The sequence below is a fragment of the Sorex araneus genome, chromosome 1 (assembly GCF_027595985.1).
Source record: "Sorex araneus isolate mSorAra2 chromosome 1, mSorAra2.pri, whole genome shotgun sequence".
Taxonomy (NCBI): Eukaryota; Metazoa; Chordata; class Mammalia; order Eulipotyphla; family Soricidae; genus Sorex; species Sorex araneus.
This window is the reverse complement of record NC_073302.1, coordinates 123,059,900-123,084,562: the sequence shown is the minus strand read 5'-3', so window position 1 is coordinate 123,084,562 and position 24,663 is coordinate 123,059,900. Positions and strand designations below refer to the sequence as shown.

Here is a 24,663-nt window from a genome sequence, read left to right as displayed (position 1 = left end):
TTTTTCTTTTAGAAATAATTGAATAATCTGGTGATCTGAAGCTGAATGTTCCTGTTACATATCTAATATCCTGGATGCAGGAGAGGTGAAAGCCATGTTTCAGAACCCAGTAGGCTATTTGGAGTGGTGGTGTTAACTGTGTATTTTCTGTGCAGCAAGGAAAAATAGGGACTCTGTCATTTTGTTGGTCATAATGGTCCCTGTCTTGAATTTCTTACAATTTACTGGTTTTGATAGAAGCTGGACATGGTGACATAAGCTTCTTCTTGACTTGATCTCAAGCAAGTAAGGAATGGTTGTCTCTGGACATCAGTGTTCACGACCAGGGTTCCTGCTTGGAAAGGACAGGGAGGAGGCAGCATGCTGTTTGGAGTTTCAGGGAGAAGAAGCAGGTCCTGGTAGACATGAGACCCATTCTTGCTACCTTCTCTGCACTCTGCGGACGGAGTAGCCGGGACTACAGATGCATCACACATATGGACACTGCCAGGTGGACATCTGAGAGCTGACTCTTCTTTGAAAGTTTCCGGGGAGATGATTGTATGCACTGAGGGGCAGCTACCATCCTGTGTTCCCTCTTCAAGTCTCTGCTTTTCAGACTCTTCTAGTTGTAACGAAAATTTATCTTGTAGAAAGACTTCTGCTTCCTTTCTATCTTGAATTCCATCTACCTTATGAATCTGACAGTCCAGGAAACTTTCAGGATTGAAACTCACATTCAAATTCTGCACCAAAAAAAAATAAAGATGAGGGAAAGCGTCAAGACCATAACAAAGATACATAAGGTTGATGAGAAAATATTAGAGAATGGGGGGAGAGAGTTTTAGCTGAGTCAGCTTCTGGAAGAGTTTCAATATAGCCAAGTCTGAATGGACCACTGGTTGTGTCCCTCAAATCTGGACAAGTCTGGAATCTCACTTTAGTTTACTATGTTGGGGGAATTCCACTTAGGACTTTAGGATGATTTCTGTTAACAGGTGCATAAAACCCCCAATTTTTGAGGATTATCTGTTTCTTACCCTGTGCTATCATTCCTAACTATAGATGTACCTCCAATAATGTAATAAAAATATTTTTTTAAAAACTTACCTTTATTGGTTTCTTGCACAGCTGTTCTAGAGTTTTCTTATGATCAGGGAGACTGGGCCATAAAACAGGCTTAATTCTGAAATAGGAGGAGGTGCATTCTTTTTGTTTGTTTGTTTTGCTTTTATTTACTTGTCCTCCCCTCACCCCATCCCCCCATTTTCTGAATCAGGAATCAGGACAGCAAATTTCTAGTCTTGGCTTTGCTAGAGCTAGTTGGGTGATCTTGAGGATGTTATCTGCTACCGCTGGGCCATGGAGAGCTTGGCCTTAACCATCTATTAGTGATCTGTGTTGTGATCAAGACCTAACAGAACCCTGGAGAAAATTCATAAGTCAGGGCAAAGGTGCCGCTTGAAATTTAAATTTGACCTACTTATAACTTCTCGTATAAAAAAACCCTTCTCATATTAGACTTCTTTTTTACCTACAGCAACTTCTTTGTTTTGATTTTCATCGTATTTTTAAATAAGAGTCTTTTGTGTCAAGTGTGTTATTCTAAAATATTATGAACACCAAGGTGGTTCATATGCACCATCTTAATATTATTAATTCAAGAATATTAGAATTATCTTGAAATAAGAGTATTAAGATGGTACATACGCAAATCATTATATTTATGATGAAGCAAACATGATCCTTTCATGGGGTAGGATGCAAAAGGCCTGTGAATTTGTGTACTAAAAACCAAGACTTCAAGTACATTATGCATTCTTCATAAGTGTTTCTAGCTGCCTAGGTTTTCTGTGGACACAACTACAACTCCCTCAGGAAATTTTGCAGGAATGGTATGAGAGTGAGGGCTATCCGATATCCAGATTTTCAGTACAAATGAAGCTGAGAAAATTTACTAGCACCTGTAATGGGCACAGTTGTCTAACACTATATTTCCTGAAAATACCTTATTCTCTTTTGCTCTGATTGTCTTGGATCCCATGTAATCACTTTTTTTTTCATTGGGTAAGGAATTTACCTTTTTTTCCATAATAGTCCAGCCAAGATGACCATCAAAGCCACAGAGAAAAAACCCAGAACGCTGATAGTAACTAGAACAGGATTAATCTCCCCTAGAATTCAAGAATAGACAATTAGTTAGCATTACTTAAGCATATTTAGGTAGGGAATTACATGGTACTTTGAGTTTATTTGGTTGCTCAGGCCCATTTACCCCATTCCTTATTTCTTAAAAATTGTTCTCTGTGAACAAGATGCTGTATTAGCATCATGGGATTATTTTTCTTCACTAAGTGGCACGATCTAAGGTGATCAGGCCCTGAACCTCTTTCACCTGCCATACTGAAATCATATGACATTAACGAGGAAACCAAGGGAATGGACAAATGATAACAAATTCTTGGCCTTGGATTATATAACTGGCCATTAAGCAACAGGGAAAGTAGAGTGGGGACGGAGAGGTGAACTGAAAATGACACAGGGGCATTGCTGGAAGATCTTGAGAACTTTGGTGGGGATGAGGTGTAGTAACTATACATCAAAAACACAGGCATGGACAGAAAGGAAAAGAAATTGAGTAGGGTAGAAAGAAGCAGCAGACAGGAAGTAACGGGGGCCAGGGATCAAAGGACTCAGGCACATGGGTGGAGGAGAGAAGCTAAATATCCAAACTGTAGAGTCAGCAACACTGAAAGCAGGAGCTCAAAGCCACAACCACCAAGCTTAAAAATGTGCCTCTCGGAGAAGAAAAACACCTTCCATAGAGGCAGGTGGGGTGGGGGTGGGGGCCGGGGGAATGATGGGAGGGAAATGTACTCTGATGGACGGATGGGTGTTGCAACACTGTATGACTGAAATTTAATCATGAACAGCTTTTGTAAGGGTCTATTTCACAGTGATTCAATAAACAAAAATCATAAAACAAAATTTAAAAGAATGTGTGTGTCAAGGATACAGGTTGAGGGGTGGGAGGGAACCTGGAAACACTGGTGGAGGGAAGTTGGCAATGGTGATGGGACTGGTGTTGGAACATAGTATACCTAAAAGTCAACTCTGCATAACTTTGTAAATCACAAAGTTAATGGTAATAAAAAATTAAAATATAAATTAAATTAAATATAAAAATTTAATTAATAATCCCACAAATGTTCTCATTAGTAAAAATATGTGTCCTAAGCAATCACTGTATCACTGTCATCCTGTGGTTCATGGATTTACTTGAGCGGGAGCCAATAACGTCTCTATTTGTCCCAGCCCTGAGATTTTAGCAGCCTTTCCTTACTCATTTTTCCCAACAATTGGAAGCTCTTTTCAGGGTCAGGGGAATGGGATCTGTTATTGTTACTGTATTTGACATATAGAATACACCACAGGGAGCTTGCCAGTCTCTTTCATGCGGGCGGAATACTCTCGGTATCTTGCCAGGCTCTCCGAGAGGTGAATATATATATGAATATATGAGGTGTCGCACGGCCGCTTTGTGGCTGTGCTGTCTAGTGATATATTGACTCATGCATGAGGCTCGTCCTGAGCATGTGGAAAGTGGCCTGGAGCATGGCGGTGGTTGGGTAGTAGTGGCTGGCTGCTGGGGCTTGGTCTCTTGGGGCGAGGAGGGCTCTCATCCATCCCCCTCTGGACATCCCTGGTGCGGAGTCCAGTGGTATGGTTATGGGGACTCATTTTATGCTTCCTTCCAGGATAAGCAGCCCTGAATTCTGAAGAGTGGCCGATGAGGAGATTATCTGGTACTGGTAGGAGGTGGCTTATGGGTGTGAGCCCTGGGTCACTGGAGATTGGGGGAAGCAGGTAGAGGATCTCTACTCCCAGGTCCCATTGAGCCCAGAGTTCAAGATCACAAAGTTTTGCATTACCTGGGTTCCGGGAGACTTTGCTCATGCGTGAGACTTGGCCTAAACAATAATTTGATAAATTTTTTTAAAAAATTACAAAAAGGGAGATTAAAAAAGATAGCAGTGTTCCCTTCCATAAATCTACCACTAAGAGAAAGAAGGGAGTCAGGAAGATTAGAAAGACATTCCATTGTGAAATCCCAACATTTTTAAGAGTCAGAAGAGGAAGCTGATTTGGGAGAGCAGTTCCTTCTGCCTATGACCACAGACTAAGTCCCCAGTCTGACAGCTTTCTGGTTGTTTACAAAAGCGATACAACTTGCAGGTTGTTCTCAAAAGCAATGCACTAGTGGGGAACAAAGACTAGTCACTTCTTACCTGGGTTGTATGTTTCAGGAGTTCTGAAGTGATAACTTGGACTCCACTCACTCCAGAATCCTTCGAAATACTCCAAGGGGAGAGAGCGAACTTTAATTTCATACACTGCATCAGGTTGGAGTGTTCTCTGCAGCAGTGTCAGCTTTGTAATAGTTAAATTCACATGCTGCAGAGCAGAAAAAGAGGTGTGGTCAAGACCTGCCAGATCATTTTCAGTGAGATGTCTTTAGCCACTGTCCTTAGGGTTCTTATGTTTGTTAAGAGGAATTTTGATCTATGGAAGCAGTAGAATTGAGGGCAGTTTGTGAGCTCAGAAATGTTGCTCCACATAATCAAAGTGAATAGTGGACAAAGGTTATTACTTATGTGCATTGGACATTCCCAGTTGGGGAGGATAGAATTATTTCCAGCACCTTGATCTCCACATTTAATCACTTCATTTTCTTTCTCATTCCCTTAAACTCCCAAACATGGGTGAAAGGAAATGGTAAGTTAGTGAGCAAGAATTATTTGTCTTAGAGACATAATGTTTTATGTTGTAAATAGCAATGTAGAAACATCACTTCTGCACTGTGCATTATCTTTAAGAAAACAAAGCACTCAATTTAATTGATGTCTAGATGGTAATACGCATTGATGTTCACATTTATATTAGTTGGGTTATTAGGTTTAATATACTTACTGAAATTATGTATTTCTTACTTCGTGAGACACTTTTAAGTTTTGTGTCATTTTTTCCATTGTTACATTCATCCTTTTCTTAACAATTTATAAGACTTATTTAAATATTAAGGATATCAATAAGTTTTCAGTTGTGTGTTAACTTTATATTAATCTCTAATTTGCTTTGCACTGTTGATTATTGCATCATTGTTATGGATAAGCCTTTATGTTTATGTAGTCCCATTAAAGTTTTGCCTCTCAATGGATCACTAAGAAATGATGGTTGGAGGAATCGGTGGGGATGGGAGATGTGTGCCGAAAGTAGATAAAGGACCAAATATGATAAACTCCCAGTATCTGCATTGCAAACTATAATGCCCAAAAGTAGAAAGAAAATTTGGAGAATATTGTCTGCCATGGAGGCAGTGGGAGGGTGGGAGAAGTGGAGGTATACTGGGGATATTGGTGATGGGGAATGTGCACTGGTGGAGGGATGGGTATTTGATCATTGTGTGATTGTAACTCAGACATGAAAGCTTGTAACTATATCTCATGGTGAATCAATAAAATTAAAACAAAAACCAAAAAACCTTTTGCTTTTCCTATTGATTTTATGTTTAGAGAGTCTTAATCTCAAGATATAATCCCTTACCTCTATTTTTTCATTTGTTTAGAGTTTTAGTTTTATATACGATCAGGAGAGTTGTGTGTGTGTGTGTGAGTGTGTAAAATTTCAGTTATATGGACTTAATTTAAGGTATTCAACTTAATTTCTTCAGAAACTATTAGCTAGTTGTAATTGTCCTGGCACTATTTGTTCAGACTCCTAGCTTTCTTTTTCCTTTCTCCCTCTATATAATTGTTTCTTCTTTGATGTAATTTTCAAATGCACTATGGTTGAGGGGAGACTCAAGATAATCCAGTGTGTGCATATGTGTGGGAGAGTGGGAGTGAGAAAATGAATTACGGCAGGCATCACATTTTAAATAAATAACATACAGAAGCATATTTCAAATAGGCAAAGCTAGTTCTAGGCTAAGAAGAGAAAACTGTGGATAAACAGGCACTTTTCCCACCTCAGGTGACAGCAATAGTGTATGTTTACTCTGTGTATGACGCAAAAACAATGGAAGTTAAGCCAGTGAATTGAAAGGAATGTGAGAATCAGAGATATTTATCTGCCTCCTCCCACCAAGAGATTGTAGAACTACCTAGACCATTTCAGTAGTACCTAATCATGAAGAGTCTGCACAATCTTCCGATTATGAAGGGTAAGGTTAAGTTGTTACTTCAAAGTTTAAAATAAAGTGAAGAAAAACATTACACCTTCTTTGTTTCTATCTCTTTCTGTTTCTCTTCATACTGGGATGGAACCCAGGTATGCATTCTACCAGTGAGCTACATCTCTGCTCAGTTTCTCTTATTTAAACCTCCACAGCTCCCACAGTGTCCATAAGCCACATTGTGGCTATAACTTGGTGATTCTTTTATCCAGGTTTGCTTGGAAAGTTGTCCTAAGGATGTTTTAAGACTCCCAACTATGAAGACCTGATTGATCTCCACCTACCTTATTGATCAAACAATTGAATTTGGAACAATTGCAAGATAAAAGAATAAAGAAAGAAAAAAAAATAGAGCTAGAATAGCAATAGACCAGAGAAGATCCAGGTTTTGTGGTAGTCTGAAAGGTACAGATTTTGAAGAGTTTCTTTCAGTAAACAATACATTTTGAGCATGAAATTATTAGGGGACCCTTTCTTGGATAAATGAACCATTGGAACTATATAGTATGTAACATTCAGAAGAATTTATAGTTTAATAGATGTATATATATTTAGTACATTTAATATATTTATATATAGTTAAAGTCCTAGAAATAATTTTACTAATACATTTGCACATATTTATTCATTTTATAATGAATCAATATAGCTGAGCTACATACCTTCCAATCATTTTCCTTTTTTTCCTGGCGGTAAGCTACTTCATGTATCAGTTTATTCACATATGTCTTTTTCAAGTGTGTTGTATTAAATGTCACTTCAAAATCATTTGCTTCCTCACGATATGTGACTTTTATGTCAAATGGAGCTTCAGGTTTCACTGGAAAGGAAAGAGAAATAATGCTAGTGTATAGGGCAGTGAGGAGATAATGATAATTTTGAAAATCTCTTCTGAAAAGAATCACATTTCCTTTCTGTGTTGATAACTAGCTATCAGTTCAGAAAACCAATTTTTGAACCAAAGCCCAATACATTTCCCAGCATACTTTGCAGTATGGTTTGATCCTATCAGTCCTGACACCTGAAGCCATTTGTGCATCATTCTCTCATCATGCCCCAACCCGTTGATCATGCGTGACAATCCAGGCTTATTTCCTTTTTTATTACCTGGAGTCAAATGTGGAAGGCAGTAGAACCACAGGATAAAAGATCCCTGAAAATTAACTGGAAAAACCTCAACCACAGGCTGGAAAAAAACCTTTGACTCTTAAATAAGCAAGATATAAGTGTGTAGGCTTGAGATAAAAGCTTTAGGGCTCACCTGTTATAGCAGTTAGTGCTACTGTTACACTAAAACACATTGTTTGCTTTCTGAATTCTGGATAACTAGTTGTTAACTAATCCCAAAACAGGAGTACTTCAATGGTTATTCTGCATTTCTTCTAGTAAATTCAAGTTATGAACTGGGAACTTGCACATTAGGTCTGCTACTTATAAGAGTCTGCATCTTGGCCCATACTCCTAACTTCCAGCCAGACTCTGAAGTATGGTCCCTTCACTGATATCATTCTGCCTCCCTCACACGAAGTTGTTAGAATCACGTGTAGAGTACGTGAAATGCTGTTGGAGGAAGATAAATATTAAACTGAGAAGAATAAACCCTGAGTGAGGTACTGAATTCTTGTAAGTCCTGTGAATCAGGCTGTGTCTTTTCCATGAATGGGGGCTTCCCTGTCTATACACTTAAAAACTTTTCTTTCATGCAAATCTGGAGAGTTTTTTGTTCAAGGAGTCACATTTTTGCATGGTTATCTTTGCCAGAGTTGGGGGAACTCAGGTAAGATCTTACCTAGAGTTATTGGTGATAAGAGAGTGCATATTTTTCCAATTTTCACTTAGCATACTGAAGTAGATTTTAGGCTATCAGAGCTGGGTTTTGAGACCAACATTTGGGCAAGTGCATTGGACTGTGATGGAGTTTGGCCCAGTTATTATTGCAGTTATTTGCTCATAGTAGTGACTCTCCTGCATTGCTCCAGAGGTGCTGAAAAAAAGGGAAGTGACTCTTCTTTTATTGTTGGATATAGAGATGGGTGACTGTTTCAAGTTTTGAAAAGAATTTTCTTTCTTTCTTTCTTTCTTTCTTTCTTTCTTTCTTTCTTTCTTTCTTTCTTTCTTTCTTTCTTTCTTTCTTTCTTTCTTTCTTTCTTTCTTTCTTTCTTTCTTTCTTTCTTTCTTTCTTTCTTTCTTTCTTTCTTTCTCTCTGTTTTTTGGGTCACACCCGTTGATGCACAGGGGTTACTCCTGGCTCTGCACTCAGGAATTACTCCTGGCGGTGCTCAGGAGACCATATGGGATGCTGGGCGAACCCAGGTCAGCAGTGAGCAAGGCAAACGCCCTACCCGCTGTGCTATCGCTCCAGCCTCAACTTTTACAATTGTCTGATTTCTACACTTGTTTCCTTTTCCCAAAGACTGTGTTTAATGACAGAATTAAGGGAAGAAGACTAGTATTGACTTCAGACTTAGTAGACACGAAGGTTTTTTTTTTAATATAAATACATGCATTGGTCAAGTGTTTATATAAATCTATAATACATATAAAATATATTACATTGGATTCAGAAGATGACAAGAGATTTAGGAGAAGGTAAGGTGGAAGGCAAAATGGAGATGTTTGGGTCAACAAAAGGGGCCCCCACCTAGTTCAACACCTTTTATAGATTAACTCTTTCTGCAAGATGTTGGTGTCAGTCATCTCCCGTCATTGCTGATTATGAAGTCTCTTCAAATTCTGCCACAGATACCATACACTTCAATACTTTTATTTATGTAAAAATATGCATTAGAAAATTTTCTATTCTTTATTGCAAATATTTTTTTATTTGTCTAATTTTAGTGCAAAGTTTAGATACAATCAACATTTTTAGATACCTAAACTGTGACAACTATACACCCATAAACAGCATCTTACCTATGTGGGTGATGCTTACTTGTCTGCAAATTATATTCTTTCTTCTAAGCTTCACACATATTTTGCTCTCTCCAATCAGCAAAAAACTCTTTGTCTCTAAGAAGTAAGTGTCTTGAAGTTTATGAAGATCCAAGCAATCTACATCCAAAAGGGCACCACTGTAAAAATAAAAGGGGACCCTCTTAATTCAAGTAAGATTTACTGTATGTAAGAGACAAATGGTTAGGTTGTATACTTCAATTCTGTCCATTGTTTTGTGATTGGTATGTGCATGTGAGTTATCTATCTGTAGAGAGGTATCTGTAGAGAGGATTAAAATGTGACTAATTTATCATTGAAAAGTAAATGGTTTGTTTATGAATTAATATAATTGATTTTGATGTTATGCAAGAAAAAATTGAAGAGATAAAACCAGTAAAGAAACTTCCACAAATAAAGTTCAAGAAGGTGATCAAAACAGTCAAAAGAACATAAAATTCTCACTCTCTCCCTCTATTTTTCATATGCATATGTGTATATATATTTAATGAATTGCTAAAAGGATTTTTCAGAGGTAATTTTGATATTCTCAATTTCACTTTCATAGCAGACTTTAAAACTCAAATCTCCCCATTATCCCTAACTTAATATGTAGTAGTAATGTTATAGGGTTGAATTTAATCACTTCTGTAACCTCCTCTTTCCAAATAAAGTCAGAACATGAGGAAATGGAGAAAGAAAGAATATTGCCTATGAGAAACTAACATCAAATATGCCAAATGTACTCTTTTACAGTCAGCCATATCTTCATTGTTCTGAACAGTTTTCAAAATTTTGCATAGTTGGTATTGCTGTGTATTTTTAAGGGTCAAAAACAGAAATGAGGAAGTTATAAAAATTGAAGACACAAATTCTAGTGTCTTTGAAGATACATGTAAACTATGCCTCATAAACCAATTCATAGGATTATCATGTTTAAAGGTATTCTAAGACCTTCTTGGTTATGGCAATAGGTTGAAGACTCTAGAAGTAATTAAGCAGAGATTTCATGTATTTTAAGGATTATTCTCAAAAGAAGAGAGACTGGAGATTATCAAAATTAACTAACAACTAAAATTAATACTGTTCAAAGCAACTAAACAGAGGGCTGGAAATACACTATAGAGATATTTAAGGTACTTGCTTTGCACATGAGTACATGACCAACCTGTTTCTATCCCCAGGCCCACATACAGTCCCTGAGCATTTTCCTAAATAATCCCTGAATACAGAGCAGAAATAAACCTTGAGGAGTATGGCAGGTACCCCTGGCAAAACACCAAAGCAAAATAAAGCAACTTAACAGAATCCAGAATTTCACTCAATATATTAATCGGCAATGCATTGCTTAATAATGGAAGTACATTCTGAGAAATACATTAGGTGATTTCACTCTTCTGCAGACATCATAGAGTGAAATTATAAGCCAATAACATGTCTTCTGTTAGACATTTAGGCTATGTTTTATGACTTATTAGAGCCACTATAATACATGGAGTCTATCAATGACCAGAATATCATTGACATATGACTGTCGTGTCCTTCCTGTATTCAAAAAGTTACTACAAATAATCAGTTGAAATTAAAAATGAGTCAGAGGAAAAGAAAATCAGTTAATAAAAATGAAGGGTGAATTGGATCTAACAGAAATATTTATTTTGGGTGGGGTGGGAAGGCATATGCAGTTGTGCTCAGGACTTACTCCCAGATCTGCACCAGGGGGGTTCAGGGTGTCATCAAGCCCAGGTCAGGGATCAAACCTGAGTGTGTCATGTGCTAGGCAAATGCCTTGTCAGTTCTCTCTCAACCCAACATAGATCTTTAAGGCAGCCTTTGTAGGTATTTTCAAGAACTGAGCAAAAACAAGTCATAGTTATTAAACTGATGTAAAATTAGTTGAAATTGGAAACTATGAAAAAAGAATAAGGCAAAAATTGTGCTCTCCAGGTTGAGGGATGGGTACCCAAACAGTGTATGACTGAAACGTAATCATTCAAGTTTGTAAGTCTGTAACTGTATGTCACGGTGATTCATTAAAATAAAAAAAAAATTTAAAAAGTAAGAAATATCTACAATGAGGCTCTCCAGGCTGGTATTTCCAGAAGCCTCAGTAAGTCACATCCAAACCCCGTAGCTGCCACCCAGTTAAAAATCTACTCCAGTTGTGCCTTCCCAATAAAAATACTGAACATGGCATCTGGAGCAATAGCACAGCAGGTAGTGCGTTTGCCTTGCACACAGCCAACCCAGGTTTGATCCCCAGCATTCCATATGGTCCCTAAGCTCAGCTGGGAGTAATTTCTGAGTGCAGAGCCAGGAGTAACCCCTGAGCATCACTGAGTTTGACCCAAAAAAGAAAAAAAAACCTGAACAGCTTGGGGAAAAAAAAGATTGTGCTCTCACTGAAACCTAAAAGATAAAAAACATGCAAAACCAAATTCATAGAATTCATAGATACAAACATTAGCTTGGTGACTACTGAAGGTTGAGGGTGAGGGAAATGGGTAATTATCTGAAAATTAATAGAATATTCTTCCTCAATTTGATAAGGGGCATTTTACAAAATGTTTTTCTTCAGTATATTTACTGGTGACTTTGTGAATATTTTTATCCTGTAAGAAAAGGACAAGATAGTGATATCCACTCTAAACACTTAGATTTAACAGTGTACAGAAAGTCCTAAGCATTGAATTAGCAAGATGAGAAAAAAATGAACATAGAAAGACACAAAAAAGACATCTTTTGATTGCAGATATCTTTTTTCACATGGAAAATAAAGATTCTTCAACACAATTACAATACAGTGAAATCACCAAGGTCAGTATAACACAATTATAAGAGCTAACACAGTGAATTCACCAAGATTATATAATGTACTTATATAGGCTCAGATTAAACAATTGGGAATTTAATTTTCAAAAATAGCAGCTTCATTTGCATTTTTGAAAATAGGTGGTTTAAATTTTTTAAAAAATAATACCCTAATTTACATTAGAAATAAAAACATAAAGTGATTAGAAATAAAATTAGAAGATATTCAAGTAGGAGATATTCAAGCTGAAGATCTTAATTTTCTTTGTATTAGAAATTGCAAAACATATCTGATATCTGTATAAAAAATACCTAAACAAATAGAGCGTTACATTCATGTATTTTCAAATTTAGTGAGACAAATTGACATATAAAATAACAATTTCAGTAGGATTTGGAAGAAATTTAAAGTGGACTGTAAGTATGTGTGTGTATGTGTGTGTGTGTGTGTGTGTTTGTGTGTGTGTGTGATAAAAATAACTGAGAATAGTCAAAACAACATTGAAAGAGTAAAACAGTACTTTTAAGTTCTTGTATCAGGAAAGTTTGACACTGGCATAATGACCAATGGCCAGCAAATAAATCAGTGGAAAATATAGGGAGTTCAGACAAAGACACAACTTGCAAGTAAATAGACAAAAACCCTCAAAATTTACTCACAAATTCAATGAAAACTCTAGTGGTTACTGAACAAAAGAGGGGTAGAAGGAAAAAGCAGAGGGGCACTGAAATTTTAGTGGTAAGAGTGGTAAGAATTGCACACATGGGACTGGAGTGATAGGCTGCCTGCCTTGCATGGGGCAGACTCAAGTTTGATTCTCGGTATTCCATATGGTACCCTGAGCTTGCCAGGAATAATCCCTGAGAGCAGAGCCAGGAGTAAGTCCTGAGCACCGCCAGGGGCCTCCCACTCTCCAAAAACAATTGTGCGCTATGAGGCTATATTCCCGAAATTCTCTAATATTATAAATCAATGATAATAATTAATAAAGATAGGCAGCAATAAATTCAATGAAAAAAATAGTCTCAGCAAATTTTCTGGTTCGACCGAGTCAGAAAATGGAAAATTTAATGCTCAATCTCAACAAAATTAATTAGATCTGTATTATCACTGTATCACTGTCATCCCATTGCTCATCGATTTGCTCAAGCAGGCACCAGTAATGTCTCCATTGTGAGACTTGTTGTTACTGTTTTTGGCATATCAAATATGCCACAGGGAACTTGCCAGGCACAGCAGGTAGGGCATTTGCCTTGCATGCGGCCAACCAGGGGTTGATTCCTCCGTCCCTCTAGGAGAGCCTGGCAAGCTACCAAGAGTATCTCACCCACATGGGTCTCTGACATAAGGCCAATAAATGAGCTTGTATACTGAGCTGGAGGTGGTTTGTGGATGTGACTTCCACATACCTAACTTTTGGCCATTTAATTTCTTGGTAAACTTAGTCCCAAGTTGTTGGGGTCTGACCAAAGGCACAGTGACAATTTTGGGGTATCAGGAAGCCTGAAGGCACCATCAGGCCACTGATGCACTTGCCCTCACATGTACAGACTGACTTGTTGGTGGCACCATACCCCCAGCTGGCAATTTTTTAAGGACAATAGGGAAATCGAGGCAGTTATGTCCTCAGCCTCTTCTCTTCTTCCCCACTCCCCAGAGCACAGCTCCAGGCACCTTCCCTCCCAGCAGGCTGTGTTGCTGTTACCGCATGAAAACCCAAAGTGGCCAAGGACACAGCACCTGTGAGATGGATCAGGAGAAAGCGGACTTTCCAAGAATAGAGGCTAAACTAAAAAATATCTAGAAGACAAAATAGTAAGATATTTTCCTGATTCTAAATGTATGTAAGAATACAGTAGACACATCAAAAATATAGAGAAAGAGAAAAAATATTAAGCTATATCAAAATTAAAATATGTGCTTATTAAAACACACATTAATATAACCTATAGACTGGCATGCTCAGGAGGCCTTACAGTGCGGGGGACTGAATGGGAGCCCCACATGAGCAGAGCGTGGAGTCCTGTCCCATCCCCCCAGGTTCTGGGTTACTTTTGTTTTGTTCTTAGGCCACACTCAGCAGTGCTCAGGCCTTTCTCTCATGAATCACTCCTGCAAAGCAAGTGGCGTACTTGTGGCTGTAACTCTCTGCCCTCCCTCATATTTTTAATGAACACAGTGCACACAGACAAGATTAACTACCATTTGCAGGCACTTACTGCATGCCCAAACTAATCCTTCTGCCCCAGTGCAAGTACGTCGTCAGGATCAGAGAGCTAAAATCATTCTCTGGGCCGTCAGAATCTGAGAGCTAAAATAAACTTCCATTCAATCCCCAGCACCAGATGGCCTCCTGAACATGCCAGTCTATAGATTATATTAATGTGTGTATTAATAGATACGGGCTGGAGTGATAGCACAGAGGGTAGGGTGTTTGCCTTGCACACAGCCCACCCGGGTTCGATTCCTTCGTCCTCTTGAAGAGCCTGGCAAACTACCGAGAGTATGCCGCCCGCACGGCAGAGCCTTGCAAGCTACCCATGGCATATTTGAAATGCCAAAAACAGAAACAACAAGTCTCACAATGGAGACATTACTGGTGCCCACTCGAACAAATCGATGAACAATGGGACAACAATGAAGACAGTGCATTAATAAACACATATTTCCTTGGGCCCCAGAGCTAGTAAAATACTGAAAGTCGGGTTTAGCTGCTCCTTTCCTAGAAACTTTGTCCTGTCCCTTCAGCTGCTTGATAACTGACTCAAATTTATTTATTTATTTTTGGGATGCAGATGGAGGGGGCAGTGGTAGCTGTGCTCAGGACTTAGTCTGGGCGCTAGACTTAGGAGTGACCCCTGTCAATGCTCAGGTCATCATATTGAGTGCTGAGGATCAAACTGGGGTTGACCACAAGCAAGGTAAGGACCTTAATCACTGAACTATCTTTCCAGCCCCAAATCTATTGCATTTATTTTTGGCGGGGCTTGGGGGAAGGGGGCCTTAGGGGACACAAAGGAGTGTGCAGGGGAATGACCCCTAGTGATAGTTGGGAACCATAAGTGGTGCCAGTAATTAGAACTGGAATTGGTGGCATATAAAGAAAAGATCCTTATCTCATGCACTATCACTCTAGTCTGTAACTTCCAGTGAATGACATTTTAGGTTTATCCATAAGAGTGAATTTGGTTTTTCATTTGTGTGGGGGCCTCACCAGGTGATGTTCAGAGGTTTCCTGCTTAGGCACTCAGGAATTACTCCTAGTGATGCTCTGGGGACCATATGGTAGGCCGGGCTTTGAACCCCAGGTTGGCTGTGTGCAAGAACAGCACCCTACTCACTGTACTATTGTTCTGGCTCCATGAGTGGATTTGTACTGATACTGCTTTCTCTGTACCTCCTTCTTCTAACAACGACTGCAGATCCTGAGCCCAGAAGGTATATCTGTATCGGTCAGTCTGGCATGTTGGTAATCCAGCTCTCAGTTTAGCTAATTTAAAACCGTCTTTGAGAGTTGAATTCACTCCTTAAATTCTAACTAACTTAATTTTAAGTCTGGGAGACCAATGTCTAGATCATTTTATCTAAGCTAAAAATTTTATCTAAGATAATGTCAGTTATGGGAGACAAGAGTTGGATTTTATCAGCAATTCCACCTGTATAATGACTCTAGCCGGCAAGCTACCGAGAGTATCTTGCCTGCATGGCAGAATCTGGCAAGCTACCCATGGCATATTCGATATGCCAAAAAGAGTAACAACAAATCTCACAATGGAAACGTTACTGGTGCCCGCTTGAGCAAATCGATGAGCAATGGGATGACAGTGACGGTGACAGTGACAGTGACAGCAGGCTGTTTAATATTAACTTCTTTATAAATTTATGCTACCAGAAAAAATTCTAATAAAGTAAGTTTTATTGCAGAAAAGTAACTTTGTATAACCAACAAGGTGCATTCTTTGAAATGAGTTCGACATGATCTACAGTGCTGACTCTGAACTTAGGAGTTACACCAACCTCTTCTCAAGGTGCTGGTAACTGTTTATAAAACCGCCATTCTCCACATGCAGGGGGCCTCGTTTTGAGATCCCTGCTAGGAGTGACCCCTGAGTGCAGAGTCTGGAGTAAGCCTTGAACACCTTCGAATGTGACCCCAATACAAAACAATACAAAAAAAACCCAAAATGGCCACTTGCCTAAGGTACCATAATCTACCAATTTGTACTTACTATTTCATACTTGAACATGTCTTTGTTTTTATTTTTTAATTGAATCACTGTGAATTGCAAAGTTATTCATGATTAGGTTGCAGACAAAGAATGTTTCAACACCAATCCTTTCACCAGTGCTCATTTCCCTCCACCAGAGTCCCCATTTTCCCTCCTTCCTCCCAGCCTTCCCTCTGTCAGTGTCCCTTTGATGACCTAACCCCCACTCCCCAACAATGGCAAGCTTCCCTGCAGTTCACCAGCTTTTTGTTTCTATTTCTATGGGTGTTAGTTACCCCCTACTGTGTTTTCTCTATATCTCACATATGAGTGAGATCATTCTGTATCTGTCCCTCTCCCTCTGACTCATTTCATTTAGTATGATACTCTCTAGATACTCTCCAGATTGAGTATACTTTAAGACATTTCTTTTCCAACCAAATTATCTGAATCCAACAGAACAACCCATTGAAGATGATTCATGATATAAAATAGCAAGACTTCTTAAAGGAAGTGGGAAAGTTTGGTCAAGTGGGCAAGGAAGCGGTCAAAGAATGGGTGAGTATCCACTTTAATTTCTCAACCACCTGTTAATGTTTTAGACGATAACACAAATATCCGAAACTCCACTAATTCCTTGAAATTTTACTTTTCATTCCATCCACATTGTGCAGCTAAGCCTGGTGCCCTGTGAGAGTCATGGTGAAAAGAACTATACACACACAAACCAGTGAAGAAAATCAAATGTCAAGTGTATCTAATCACCTTCTATCGTGATGTTCTTTTCAGAAAAAATTGCTTTATGAGGACAATTGTTTTGCTACTTTTCCTATTATAAAATTATTAGATTTAATGATTTAGTGGAGTTAGAGCTTACAGGAGGTGTTCCAAGTGCTCCGTCTTTGTTCCCTGTGTCCTTCTAATAAACTGGCCTTGAATTTGAAAAAAAAACAAACAAAGGAATGGGTGAGTGAAAGTGGAAAAAGGTCAGTCTTAGCCTCCCCAGGTGAAGCCACTAATCGCTGCATTGAGAAACTTTTGGTCATAAAAATGAGCCCATCAGGAGCGATAGCACAGCGGGTGGGGCGTTTGCCTTGCACTCGGCCGACCCCGGTTCTAATCCCAGCATTCCATATGGTCCCCTGAGCAACACCAGGGGTAATTCCTGAGTGTAGAGCCAGGAGTAACCCCTGTGCATCGCCGGGTGTGACCCAAAAACCAAAAAAAAAAAAAAAGAGCCCATCATTTGAATGAATTGTCCAGCTGTTTCAGGGTAGTCTAATAGCACCATAGATTCTAGACACTGTAGGCTCTTATTTTCTGGATCCATTTTATTTCTGCAATTTATGTTATTTAAGTGACTAATAGAGGCAGATATTTTTAAATGATGCTATTAAATTCAACAAGAGCACACTTATTCAAATAAGAAGTATTATATTAGTGGATACAGGATGCTCCAATAGATTGATGTAAGACAAATAATTCAGTATTTATATATCTGCACTCTTGTACATGATGGATTATTGCTGAATATCTGTGGAATTTAAGAAATCTATTTCTACTTCTGGATCTTGACTGGCTCTGTTCACTAGAAAACTGTACTTAGATTATCTGATAGGCATTTGAAGATAGTCACAAGATAGAATTTCAAGTTACTTTTTTTCTTGTCAATGAAAATGGAAACCAGAGCTGATTTGGGGATGAGGAAGAAAAAAAAGCTCTTAGAGCTTTTCAAAATTCCAGAACAGACTTTCTATTTGCCTTTTCTCTGAGGCCCATGAATTTAGAAGTCAATTTATTCTTTTGGACTTTTTTTGGAAATTGATATTGAGAACACCATCTGAAGTCTACCTATATTAAAGGATAGAAATGAGTATTCATAGAATTGTTACTGACTCTTCCCCATTAATTATTGCATACTAGAACTATCTTCGAAGTTATTTACATGTATGAAATTAGTCAATACAACTTCCTTATATAGTAGCACGTCTTATTTAACAGGTGGAAGAATTGAGGTACATGGTAATCACATCATTATTTCAGATGTAGGAAGCAGTTAGGTTAGAAATAAGGCAACTGAAATCAGAGTGAGAGTTGAGAATTTTAGGTTGTCTTACTCAGGCAGTCAGATTTTGGAGGCAAGAGAGTCCTTGGAGAACCAGAAGTTAATGTAGGCTACGAAGTGGGGAAGGATTTGTGATCTCCAAGATCCACATCATCACTTGGATGCAGGAACAGAACCTGAAAAGCGAGTCCATGAGTGCTTCTTCGCTTAAGAATGTTGGTTATGGATGTGGAGATTTCTGGAAGTTTAGGAGATTGGTTTTATTTTGAAATGATAATTAGTTCCCACATTCCTTCCTTATCAGTCATGGCTGTGAACCACATGAGAACAGAGACCAAGAATTTTTAAGTCGTCCAAGACCCCCTACCTCCCTCTTTGCTAGCCACTTCTCACCATATTTCAAATTTCAGATTGGTGCTGTTGATATCTGGATCATCAAACATACAGGTTAGTGTGTGCTTGGACCCATTCACTTCCAACTGACTGTAGCAGGAGAAAGAGTAGTCATCCTGCTCTGCATCTTCAAAATCTCCTGTGGAGGAACAAACCTGCAGTTGTTAATGAGGAAAATAAGTGCACCCTTCTGAAATCTGGAGTGACATATGTGGAAGGTAGCCCATTGGGGCAGTCCTGAAGGGGTGATTATAGTTTATCAAAAGAAGGAAAACCCATGGCCAACACACACACACACACATACACAACACACACATACACACATCCATAAAACAATGAATAGTTTCCTAGCAGAAAAGGAATCTTAGCAATAAATAATAGCCTTCAAGTATTTCTGCCACTGAATGAGCACATTCAAAGTCTAAAATGAGAAAATGAACACACTTTTCTTTTTTAAAATGACAATTTCTCCTATTTGTACATTTCAAATAAGATATATTTTATCTTTATTATTTATATGCAACCTAATATATCCCTAGGCTTTACTACTAGTTCTTATTTCTTCTCAAGTTTTAAAAATTAATTATTCATAATTAAAAATTCGGGGAACATTGGCAAACGTCTGGTGGTATTTAAGGCTTACTCAAAACTCTGTGCTCAGAAGTCATTTCTTTTCTTGGATCAAACTGGGGTTTATTCTTCTGCAAGGCAAGCTTGCATTATACCTTGTAATTTCTTTCTAGCCCTTCTAGTTTTATTTACTTAAGAGACTTTAATTTAATTTTTTGGTTTTGGGACCATGCCTGGCGATGTTCAGGGATACAGGATGCTCAGAGATACAGGATGTCTGGGATCGAACTCAATTGTGCTGCATGCAAGAAGAGTGCCTTATGCACTCTGTACTATCTCTCCGAATCTCCCTCCAAGTTGTATTTTAAATAGAGGAAGATGAATATAGTCTAAAGTTAATTAAAAATTCTTTTTGACCACACCTGGCAATGCTTAGGGGTTACTCCTGAATCTGTGCTCAGGAATCACTCCTGGCAATGTTGGGGGACCATATAGGATGTCTGTGATAGAGTTCAGGTGTGCATGCAAGGTAAACTCCATATACGATGACGTTGGCCCCTGAAATGATCTTTTTAAAGAGGTAACTATATTTTGGCTAAACAAGTGAACTGGATAAAAATATTATTGATGATCTCCATATGTGACTAATTTATTTGAGGGAATTTATTTTAAGCTACTAAATGAGGCACACATTATCAGGAAGAATAGATTTGACATGAGTGGTAGACTTTCCATGAATATTATTGATAGTAAAAATTTTTTTATTTTATTAAAGCAGCATGATTTACAAATTTACTTATAGTTAAGTTTTAGGTGTGTAATGTTCCAGCACCAGCTCCATCACCAGTGTCAGCTTCCCCCCACCTGAATTCCCAGGTTCCTTCCACAGAGACACTCAAATTTGCCCCACTGACAGGCACATTTGTCGGTGTTGGTTGTTGAAGTTTGTATCTCATGTTTACAGTGTTGTCGACTCTTATGTTTTGACATTTCTTATAGAAGCCATGTCTTATAGATATTAACATAATTCTGACAAGAGACAAGAAATCTGTTTTTTTTTTTGCATCCACTTTCTCTAAAAACCCAGCCTTTCACAGATACTATTTGATTACTAAGCTGAGATGAGGATCCAATGATTACATAGATACTTTATATGTACATTTTCTTCATGTTTAATAGAAATTCAGGCTGGGAAAATCTATCAGAAAGTTTACACCAATTGGGAACTGAGAAAAACCAATCATTTTCAGAGAACTCAAATGAGAGCCTGTGACAGCTTCCAAGTCATATGATCTAACGATACTAGAAATGAGATGTTTTCAGGGTTTTAAAGAGGACGCAGAATTTTTCAAAACCAAATTCCAGTGTTCTGAAGGCCCTGGGACGTCACTGCATTTAAATAACTATGTAGGTCTGTGGCAGGCAAAAAATCTGCTTATGAGTTGACTGAGACCTAATTTGATTGAAGACAAATCTTGAAAAGCCATATCTAGGTGGTAATTGTTAGTACTGCTCTTTCTGACCATTCCTTGCATCTATCAGCTCTGCCCAAATCAGTAGGTAATGGTCTCTTTCTGATGAAAGTTTTAAATAATGAGGCACAGCCTGCCATTAATGTGTATACTTCAAAAAATTTTCATTTCTAATATGTTAGAGTTAAATCTCATCCTCTAATATGGCACCTTTTTCCAGTCCATAACTCTGGTGACTTTTAACCTGCCTTGACACAGCTATCTTATGTTTTGATTTTGCACCCATTCTATACAACAGAACTGATCTTCTTTTCTGTGAAAATTTAAAACTTTTAGTTAATTATACATATACTTAGTTTATTATATATATTGTGCATATGTACGTATATATGCACACACATAATACTGTTTGATATCACACATATTAAGAATCTATTATTTTTAAAGAACTTATTTTTTAAGTATTTCTTTTTTAAAAAACTTTTCATTTGTGGCATCATGATTTGTGATACTGTTAACAATACGCTTTCCTGCATACAGCATCCCAACACTATGCCCTCTACCAGAGGGTTTATTTTCCTCCACTCCCAGCCCCTTCCTCATAACCCCCTCTGTGGTAAGTCAGAGACCAGTTCTCATTTTTGTTGCATCTGGCCATATGCTATTTTCTTATTATGTTTCGTTACATCCACATATAAGACAGATCATGCTGTATATGTCTCTCTCCTAATACAGCTTATTTTGACACTTAGGTTTATACATGTAATCAGCTTAACGTCCATAGTTGCTCAACAAAATAGCAAAGAGCATATTCCAGAAGTTTCTGGGCAAAGCTCTCCTAATTGCCCTAAACCATCCAATCATACAGTGAGTCATTATCATTGATCAAATATTCTCATTGATATCTAAAGCAGTGATAATACAAGATTTCTCTCATTTTAGATGATTATATTTTAAGAATTAATCCATTGACTCTTTTGCAGAAGTTCCTGGGCTCAGGAACTTGCAGCTGAGAGAAATCCCTTCAATTTGCAAAACTGAAGAGCACTTTACAGAGTGAATGTTATCATTACTCTAACTTGGAAATTCTTAGTTAAGAGTAGCACTGTAGCACTTTCGTCCCATTGTTCATCAATTTGTTCGAGTGGGCACCAGTAATGTCTCTATTGTGAGACTTGTTACTGTTTTTGGCATATCGAATATGCCATGGGTAGCTTGCCAGGCTCTGCCGTGTGGACGGGATACTCCTGGTAGCTTGCCAGGCTCTCTGAGAGGGAAGGAGGAATTGAACCCAGGTCAGCCACGGTCAAAGCAAACGCCCTACCCACTGTGCTATCACTCCAGTCCTAGGTAAGAGTAACATACAAATATTTATATTCTTATAAAACAATGCTACATAAATATTTTTAAAGAATAATGTATACAATGGTTAAGACCTATGATACCAGAACTAGGTGGAAGTGGAGGTGGTTTTAAATCTAGCTTTTCTGCTTTGTAGCTCTGTGGTCTTCAGTCAAGGAACTGCACCTCTTTAAGTGTTAATGTTCTGATATGTAAATTTGTGTTATTATGAGGAAACACTGAGTTAATACATATATACAATGATGTAGAATACAGTAAGAACTCACTAAAGTTGAACTATGACTAATAAGACTTTTCAGAAATAAGCAATGGAAGGTAAAACAGAAATTGTAAATTCTGAGAATTTGCATGAAACCATTGAAGGGCCTTTGAAAGAGAGTTCTATGTCAATTAGAGCTCTTATTATTACTATGGCTTTGAGATGTCCCATATAGAACTTTTGAGTAATGTAACTTATTTTTAAAGTATTGATTCTGTATGCATGTTTTTCAATGAGAAATTTCATTTGGGAAGAATAAGCAATATCAACAAGTATGGGTTAGAAGTTTTACATACTGAAAGGAATTGATTACAAGTGTACATGTTTTGTTCTCTAAAATTTATCTCTTTCTTCTTTGATCATCCTTGTCATTACCAGAGAACTAACACTCTTCAATAAAAGAGCAGCTATTTGTTTTATGAATTTCTGGCACCTCAGACTAGCAATTTGTTGATGTGATCATGTTAATGGTTGGTTGACTCTCTCCTAAAAAATATCAAATGAAAAAAATGAAATAAAAACTCAGTTTTCAATGAGAATTATTTAAAGAAAACCAGGATAACCTCCGGGAAAAGATTAACATAATATGCTATATATTAAAGGGTAAATTTTAGGCATTAGTTTTAGGCATCAAACATTGATCTATCAAATACAAGCCAACATCTGTCATACTATAATGAGCACGCCACACAAAATGAGTCATACATGACCAAACTTAAAAGTCTGAACCAATGACAATTCTGCTATTGAAAACATTTCAGGGATTTCCATCTTTAGTAATTACATGATTTAAAATATCTAAGCTGAATCATCAGGTTGATGTGACTGATATCTTCAATAGACAATTTTTTTAAGCTCTTAAAGTGAAAAGGTTTGATTTTTCATGGACAAATTGGTAATTTGAGTTTTTAAGTCTGTTAATATCTTAAAATTCTTAATATCTGTTACTGCTTCACCTTTGTTTATAGTTAATTTGTAATTACAGCACAATTACTAGGCATTCTAAGACTTTAAGGAAAATAAGATGGCAAATTTTTTGATATAGAGAAAAATATATTTCAGTGAGGCAACTCACACAAAGAAACCCACATGAATCTATCAAAGCTAGAATAGTTGGAAGACATTTTTCAATACTTAGTAAATTTCTACTATTTCTAAACTATTTCAGGTGTTGGGAATAGAAACAGTGGTCAGTTGGATAAAGCTACTATTTCTGGACATTATTTTATCACACAAGACTATGCTTCTCAGGGCTGGAGCAATAGCACAGCGGGTAGGACATTTGCCTTGCATGCGGTCGACCCGGGTTCAATTCCCAGCATCCCATATGGTCCCCTGAGCACCACCAGGAGTAATTCCTGATTGCAGAGCCAGGAATAACCCCTGTGCATTGCCAGGTGTGACCCAAAAAGAAAAAAAAAGACTATGCTTTTCTTTTAAAAACCTAAAAAGCCTTCTTAAAAAGCTTAACAAAACAGATCTAGCTTGATTTTTTGACAGGCAAATTTTATTTTGGAGAGTATGCAACCAACCACAACTGCTGTGTCTGGAGAGACATACTTTTGTAAGATCAGAGGCATCTATCATATTTAAGATCCACATGTGAAGAGTCAAATGCATTCATTTCTTGACTATTCTAAGGCTTTATAAACCATCTACAGTATTCTTCTTACAAGCCCATTTTACATAATCTAAGCTTTGAATGGTGATTCTCTGGGTTTGAGCAGTGAAGTGTACTCAAGATCTGGCCATACAAAATGACAGAATACATGGCAAGTTATCCAACTCCTCTCCCACCTCGTTTCTTGCTCGAATTTGTTAGGGATCTGAGCAACCTGAAACATCTAGTAAAGACAATTGCTGAAGAAAAGTTTAGAAATAACTCACCATTCTGTGCATATCCACTCTGTCCAGAAGTTCTTTGAAGTAAATAGAAAAACACACCAAAAGTTATACCTCGAATTATCATTATGAGAGGAAAATGAGAGAGCAGGGCTATGAGCCTTGGGTAGAATGAATGAGAGAGATGCACACACGGAATATGTGTGTGTATGTTTGTGTCTGAGAGAGGAGAGAGAGAGAGAGAGAGAGAGAGAGAGAGAGGAACACACACAGAGCACATGCACAGACTTAGATCTACAACTTCAAGACTTTATACTTATTTAACCACAGATAGGGGGAAGTATAAACACAGCAAAAAGAAGGCAAATGTCAGAAACAGGAAGTTTGAGTAAAACTATTGCAGCTCTAAGCTGAGATGGAGAAAAAAGAAGAAATAAAGCACTAGAAGTTATCATAAGTCTGACATTCCTGGCAACTCCAGACTTCTTATTCTGATTTCAGTGAAGGTGTAGATTCAAATATAAGCTCAAGCAAT

General features: G+C 37.9%; 1 protein-coding gene across 1 annotated transcript; it reads right to left on the bottom strand.

The window, feature by feature from the left end:
• Positions 1–221: 221 nt before the first annotated feature.
• On the bottom strand, positions 222–24,255 carry IL7R (interleukin 7 receptor). Its single transcript, XM_004605549.2, has 8 exons — positions 24,174–24,255; positions 18,624–18,762; positions 9,128–9,285; positions 6,877–7,034; positions 4,269–4,434; positions 2,060–2,153; positions 1,090–1,165; positions 222–725 (listed from the first exon to the last, which is right to left on the bottom strand). The coding sequence occupies exons 1-8, from the start codon at positions 24,253–24,255 to the stop codon at positions 222–224; spliced, it is 1,377 nt and encodes a 458-aa protein (XP_004605606.1).
• Between the last annotated feature and the right edge of the window lie 408 nt (positions 24,256–24,663).